Here is a 7,329-nt window from a genome sequence, read left to right on the forward strand (position 1 = left end):
GTTTATAGGAATATTACAACCATATGAGAATGAATCTTCTAGACCAAAAACTAAAATACTATAAGCCGAGAACAAAAGCAATAAATATTAAAAATTACAAAAAGAAAAGCATGGGGGAGTATTCAATTGTGAGTAGAAAAAAAGATGATATCAATCAACAAAACCAAACATCTAACCAAATAAATAAAAGTGGAGAACCAACTACTAAGGAGGAGTAGATGACCCTTAGATTACAAGGTCTAAATTGTTTCTTATTTTATGCCATTTAATCAAGGACAAATGTGATTGAAAAGTTCACAATGACCGAAATACTCATGTAGCAGTCGCACATAATTAATGATAAGACAGCCCCCATAGGAACAAGTTATACCTCATGGGCATGAATTGGCCCTGCCACATTGTTTACTAATTTAGAAGATACTCAATAACTCTTGCCTCAAGGGCAAGACTTGGCACAAGGAAAGGCAAAAAGTATTCTTCGATAATAAAACATAAATATACAAAGATATAAACAAATGAATCAGTAGCGATTCTACATTGTATACTTTACGTTATCACATAAAAAATTGCCGATTCGATTTGAAAAGACTGTTTAAAATTCACATAATCTCATAAAAATAGCTAAAACTCCATCTTGTACAGTGATTTTCAATAACTACAAAACTAAACTACTGCTCCTGGTGTGTCCTCTTCCTCTTTTTCTTTCCAAATAATCTGCCAACTTTTTCTGTAGTGTTGTATTTTATACCAGCTTCTAGTTTTTTCTCTTTTCATGATCCCACAATAAAGCTCCATACCTATGCGAACCTAACCAATGACAATCTATTTAGGAATATCTCTACCATGAATGACATATTCAGCAAATGCACAAATAAATGCTCCACAATCACTATGATACAAAAGAAATATATTACGTGAATATATGGAAAACAACAAGAAAAAAGTGAAATGAACATTTAAAAAATAAATGCAATAAGATACCATTGAATTTGTTGTGGCAGCTCATCAACCATTTTTATCGGCAAAGTGTTATTTCCAGATTTGTCAATGCCCTTCTCAAGATAGAAATTGGCCTTTTCAGAAAATACGGTATCAATGTTTGGTAAGGTAACATCACTTTTTGAACAACTTTATCACCGCGCCTGGTACGGTTGAAGTCATATACATATATGCACCAATCAGTAAAGTTAAAAACTCCCAAAATCCAGTGTCCAAGTTCAGATTTTTCTCGTGGAACATAAACAATAAATAAAAAGTTTTTGAAAGCTTGAATAAAATTGAACACAACTTATAAACCCACAAGTTAAGGGTTCCGTCCAAATCAAGAGAAAAAGCCTTTGATATTGGAGTCATTGCATCTTTTGCAATTTTTTCCGTCAACTCAAGTGCTCCAACAATTATTGTTGTTTCATCAGGTGTCAAATCCCCTCCTTTTCTAGCCTGTCATAGCAATAAGAAGCAAACAAGTTGAGGCATACAGTTAAAGGAACTTAATGAATTGAAAACAAGGTTCAACTAGCTATAACACCTAATCTTTATGAGATGAAATTGGTCGTGTAAGAGGATTGTGTTCATGCATACATACAAAATATTGCATGTCCAGAGATATATTTACACTTGCTTAGATTAGCATTAAAAATTGGGAAATACTAAATAGATTACCTCATTGCCATGGAAATCCACAAACATTTTTAGTTCAGCTCTCCGTAGAAAGGTAACGTGCCCCTTACCTAACATCCAATCCAAGACCTAAAAGAAAAACCAAGGATGAAGTTAATATCCCTTTTCTTTATCAAGCCAACTATAAGATCCTTAACATAAGAAAGTAGCACTGAGAAATTCTCTCAAATTACTGCATGAGGTTTTGTCTTTTTTCCCCAATTCTAAAGATGAATATCCGTGTATTTTAATAAAGAAACTGGTGGATATTTTACATATCAAGTTATTAGCATGAGAAGTTTCTCATTTATAGTAATAACAAAAAGTAAATAGAGATAGAAAGATGGAGTAACTATGATATTATTACTAATTTTTTCCTTCCGTTCGAATTTACTTGTCACTATTTTCCTAATTTGATTTTCATTTTTACGCATCATTTTTGACAAATCAAGAAAAAATAAAATAAAAAATTTCATGTTTTACCCTTAGCATTAATTACTTATTCTCAAAATCATTTCCATTACCTATTACTAAACCTCAGTTGATAGTGGTAATATTGTAAAGTCACTATACCAATCATTGTTTTCTTAATACTTGTGCCACATCAAAATGTGACAATTAAATCCAAACGGAGGGAGAACATAACCAAGGAACTCCTCCATTCAACTTTATGTTACATTCTTTGCATTTCTTTCCAAGCTATAGAAAAGGAACAAAGCATACAAATTAACCACCATAGCGTATATGAGTACAGATCATGGGTTCATGTAGTTTTATTTCTTAAACCCTGTCATCTAACTCGGATTGAAAGTACAAGGTGGCAACCGAACACACAGCTGGTGAGATATCTCTCTCTCTCTCTGGTAGCAAAACATGAAAAGTTAACAACTCTACATGAGTAAATTATAGAATGTGATTGTTGTGCTTTATACCTTACTAATTGGATAAGCAATGAGGAAGAATAACCAGAGAAAAAGCTGAACAAGGGGTGCTACAGTGGATCTAATGGTCAATCCATAGCGAGTATAGATTGATCGAGGAATTATCTGCAAATGTAAAACCGACGAACCTAGTTAGAGGACAAGAGCTGAGCAAATTCCATAGTTAACAAGCTGAAAGGTTAAGTTGATGAATATAATAGACCACCTCTCCAAACATAAGAATCAGTTTAACAGATACCAGTATTACTTTCCACGACGGTACAAGCTTGTCCAAGAATATAGAAAGAGACTACAACGAAAAAGGAGAAAAGTAATATATAGGAGAAAAGTAATAAATAAGACGACAGGAGTAATAAAAGGATAACTATTGCCAAATAAGTATTGGTACACAAACCTCATTGCTAAGGAGTTGCCAATCAAGAGTGCGCAAAGCAATAGATGTTGGTTTTTTACCACCGGAAGTATTTTAGCTGTAAAAGAAAGGAAGAATACTTTAAAAGGCCGGTCAAAGAAGACATAGGTACAACTCAAACTGTGCACAACACTGCTTCTCTTCTAACTTATCCCACTATAAGCCCTATTCTAATATGGGTGGTTATTGATACAATTGTAGACCCATGATACGTAAAGTGGCTTAACTTTTGTAATTATGCATTCCAGGTATAAGAAGAATCATGTACCTTTTTTATCTTACTCTTTCAACTATTCAAATACCTTTCCTTGGGTACATAATCAATGCATCATTCCTTTACTGTAAGTTTAATTCCACTATTTACTTTGCAATAAACCACATCAAAGCATTTCTAGACAGTTTATTCAGTTTCAAAGGAAAAATTCACTCTGTTTTACTTACTCGTGATTTATAGACACCTTGCCTAAGTCAACATTCAACCTTTTCCAGAATTCCTTTGATATTTTGGGGTAGCCAATTCTATACATATATTTATCCAGCTGATACAAGTCAAATGGCCACCTTAATTTTTGAAGATATGATTGGAGGTCATCATTTAAAGGCTCAATACTTGGTCACCCCGAGAGCACAATAATATGAAAGGAAGACTCATTTTGAGCACAAGCAAGGCCGTGTGTGGAAGATTTCTTGGAGCATCGAAGACTTGAGGACTCACGGTTTTGGACAACTTTTAATGTGTCATGATTTGGTTATCTTCATTAAGGGTATTTTGGTCACTTCATTGGGTCTAAATGCACTCCATGGCCACCCCGCTCTTTCAGGGCATTGTTGTTATTTTGCCTTGTCTTGTAATAGAATATAAATAGAACATTTTAGGTCTTTTTCGATTTAGTTGTTCATTGATGTAAGACTTGAAACATGAAACACCTTTTGTTGTAGGGCTTAGAATAGCCACCACACCGAAATGAGGGCAACAAGTGTGGATATCACTTGTGTTGCAATGTTGGCTTGAGACGTTGGTGTTTAGAGGAGGTAAAGTTCCTCTTGTGTCAACGTAGGAGTTAGGTTAACCTTTGTATGTAGTGTTACGGGTCCAAGATTATCATATTCTTGGATTCTTAATATTATACCAACCAAGGTCTAACTATCTATCCATTTTGTTTATGTTGTAATCATTTGTTTGTGTTCTTGTAATTCAAATCCGTGACTTGTTGTTATTGTTTCATTGTTGTTGTTCTTCATTTTGTTCTTGTTAGCTGTGTTTAGGTGATAAACATATCAACACATTGTGTTCTTGTTGTTGTTTGTTGAATCCGAGTATGGTCTTCAAAAGGATCCTCAGATCTTTGATCTTGTGGACTGATTTGGAAGTGTGTTTCGTGTTGTCCTTATAATTCTAGTATCACCATCTGAACGATTTAAAAGAAAAAGTCTGACTAGAGCATAGAATAAGCAAGAGAAAATAGAACTCCAAGAATTGAACATATAGAAAATTTTATAGCTTTACACCAAAGTTACAAAGTAACAACTAGATATTTAGCTAATCAACTACTGAAACAACATCGTTAAAGAGTGGAGGCCAAATTTTCATCATCTTCAGTGTATACATAACAAAGAGAATTTTTAACCTTGTATATACATATACAATATGAATTTTTGACAAAGGGGGCCCAACTGGCCCCTTCTACCTGCACAATGTAGGGGTACATACACTCAATCCTCCCAGACCCCGCTTGTGGCTTGTAGAATTAGACTTGGTATGTTTTTGTTGGTCCGAATGACCCCCTTTCGCCCCTATAACTATACATCTGTCTCTACTAGTGAATAAAAAAGTTACAACTTTACACCAAAGTTACAAATGTAGCACGTAGATATTAGCCAATCCAAACTACGGACCAGTATTAGTGGAAGTTGGATATTCATGAAGGGTATTCATCATCTACAATATACACATAAAAATAGTTTTTGACCTTATAATATGACATATGAATTTTTTCCAATGCACAACCTCTACTTAACTCTGCCTGTAGCTCTACTAATGAATTAAACGGCAAGATTAAAGGATAAGACATCAAACTTCCATGAAAAACAAACAAACAAACAATAAAAATCCAAACCAACAAACTTTAGCACTTCTTAATAAACCCGAAAAAAACTTCCGATCAATATTAGCAGAAGCTGAATTTTTACCAAGACATTCATCGTCTACAAAATACACATAATTTTTTTTTATTAAGCTTGTATCCAAAGAACCAGAATAAATGTAACCATTACAAACAACCAAATAAGAAATACTGTCAGCATGTTTGACCTACTAGAAGAAATGGAGGAACAAAACAAAGGACAAGTCAAAAGCACATTACAAATATAGATTAGGATAGCAAGTGATAATACCGTGTTATGCAAAGATCGACCACAAGTTGCAAGTGAATAAAACCGCTCATTCGAATCCACAGCACAAGGGCCAAACATTAAACATTCAAGTAGCACATCTTTGAGAAATGAGAGATCTGTGGGTCGAAGCTTTCTTTCCTACACGTGCCATTGATGAATCCCAACTTGTTTCTTCCAAGTATAGCAATTCTCATCGATTCAATCCACGGAATAGTTTTTAGATCTCGCTAATTGAATAAAAATCAACATAACTCCATACAGATCTGATGCATTCAGATACAATTGCTGATTATGAATTAATTTCATGGGCAATTCATTATCTATCACCACCACCACTGTTACTCCTACTAGGTTTCTTAATTTTTCTCCTCAATTATTTTAACTTAGACCATATCAATAGTCAATAGCTCTTATACCATGATGTAAAAGAGGATCAAGTGAAAGAGGAGAAATGAGGATAATCTCCAAGGTGAACCAAGTCGTGATCCAATAGTTGATGATCAATATCATGAGTCTATTTGATTGAAATCGGATGAAGAGAAAGAGGAAAAAGAGAATGAGTATTTGAGAAATGAGGAAAAAATATAAACAACGAGAATGAATATCTGAGAAAAATCTGAAAAAAAAAAGAGAAATAAAAAAATTCTAAATAAAGGTTAAATACAAATAAATTAAAAAAATAAAAAAAATGAACAAATAGTTAATGGTTGAGAAAAATGAAAAATAAAAAAAATAAAGGTTAACACAAATAAATTAAAACATGAAAATAAAGTTAAAGGAAAAAATAAAAACTGAAAATAATAAAAGACAGAATAATAAATTTAAAGGAAAAAATAAAAAAGTGACAAAAAAGTAGAATTATAAAAGTAAAGGAAAAACAAAAAAGTAAAAATAATAAAAAATAAAATTTGAGAGATAAATGAATATGAAAAGTTTAAAAATATATTTGAGGTGTAGAGGGGCAAAATGATACTTTTAGTATATTAAAAAGTAAGGAAGACTATTCTTCAAAACATTCTTATTTAGGGTCAAATATCTAAAGCTACCCATATTTGGTTCTATAGCATGCAATTTCCTGCGCATCATTAGCTTGGGCCTGCATAATGAGTTGGAGAACATCCACATTACCCAACTATTCGTTGACTCCGACAACTAACTTTTATCCTTTAACCCCAACTGCACCAACTCTACCAGGTTGTTTCAAGGAAGAAATTTGTCTGAATTCATTTCTTAGCCTACTGTCTAGTCCTCTTGGGCATCATGCGAGGATAATATGGCATTTTATTCTTACTAAAATTTCAATAATATCCTTGCATGATGTCCAGAGGACTAGACTACTAGTGTGTTTGCAAATGAACTTGACCAATAGTGTGGTCTTCCTTGATACAACCAGATATAGTCAATGGAGTTGGCTTTAGACGAAAGAAGAGAAAAGAGAGCAAGAAGTTGTACTTGAAAATTTCTAGCTTTCAAGTTGTGTCACAGAAAGCAACTAAAGGGTGAAAAATTAAAGAAGAAAAGAAGGGTTTTTATAGTTAGTACGATATGCTTTCACAAAGATAATATTTGGAAATTTTATAAATAACATTCTATATGCATTGATTTACATTAGATTTTCTCGTAAGTCAAAGTTATACTTATCAATCTTAACAACCTACCAAAAACATAATATTCTTAATACAAAAATCAAGATAAAAAAAGGCAACTGAATTATTGTTATTATTAATTCATTTTTTCCGGTCAACCCATATTGCATAAAAAATTCCGCAAGATGATATGACTAGTAAGTATTAGATTTACAAGATTATCAAGAATTTTTTTAAGGAACAAATTATAAGAGAAAATGATTAGAACAACATAAATAACAATCCATTTTAATCTTGTTTTTTGATGTAACTGAAAATCAAGTCGTTTGGAAGTCAA

At 32.8% G+C, this 7,329-nt stretch overlaps 1 protein-coding gene across 1 annotated transcript; it reads right to left on the bottom strand.

The window, feature by feature from the left end:
* Window positions 1-558: 558 nt before the first annotated feature.
* LOC124900098 (DUF21 domain-containing protein At1g47330-like) lies at window positions 559-3,064 on the bottom strand. The gene is made up of 6 exons (XM_047415403.1): window positions 2,995-3,064; window positions 2,806-2,889; window positions 2,592-2,705; window positions 1,663-1,749; window positions 982-1,440; window positions 559-807 (listed from the first exon to the last, which is right to left on the bottom strand). Exons 2-5 carry the CDS (start codon window positions 2,815-2,817, stop codon window positions 1,114-1,116), a joined length of 540 nt encoding a protein of 179 aa, XP_047271359.1. The 5' UTR covers window positions 2,818-2,889; window positions 2,995-3,064; the 3' UTR covers window positions 559-807; window positions 982-1,113.
* Between the last annotated feature and the right edge of the window lie 4,265 nt (window positions 3,065-7,329).

The sequence above is a fragment of the Capsicum annuum genome, chromosome 7 (genome assembly GCF_002878395.1).
Source record: "Capsicum annuum cultivar UCD-10X-F1 chromosome 7, UCD10Xv1.1, whole genome shotgun sequence".
Taxonomy (NCBI): Eukaryota; Viridiplantae; Streptophyta; class Magnoliopsida; order Solanales; family Solanaceae; genus Capsicum; species Capsicum annuum.

Bases quoted from the DNA above. Each gene is read 5' to 3' on its own strand.
- LOC124900098 (XM_047415403.1), bottom strand. The intron at 1,750-2,591 runs GTATAAAGCACA...TTTTTCTTTTAG, and splicing joins TTGCTTATCCAATTAGTAAG to GTCTTGGATTGGATGTTAGG. The intron at 1,441-1,662 runs GTAATCTATTTA...TTGCTATGACAG, and splicing joins TGGATTTCCATGGCAATGAG to GCTAGAAAAGGAGGGGATTT.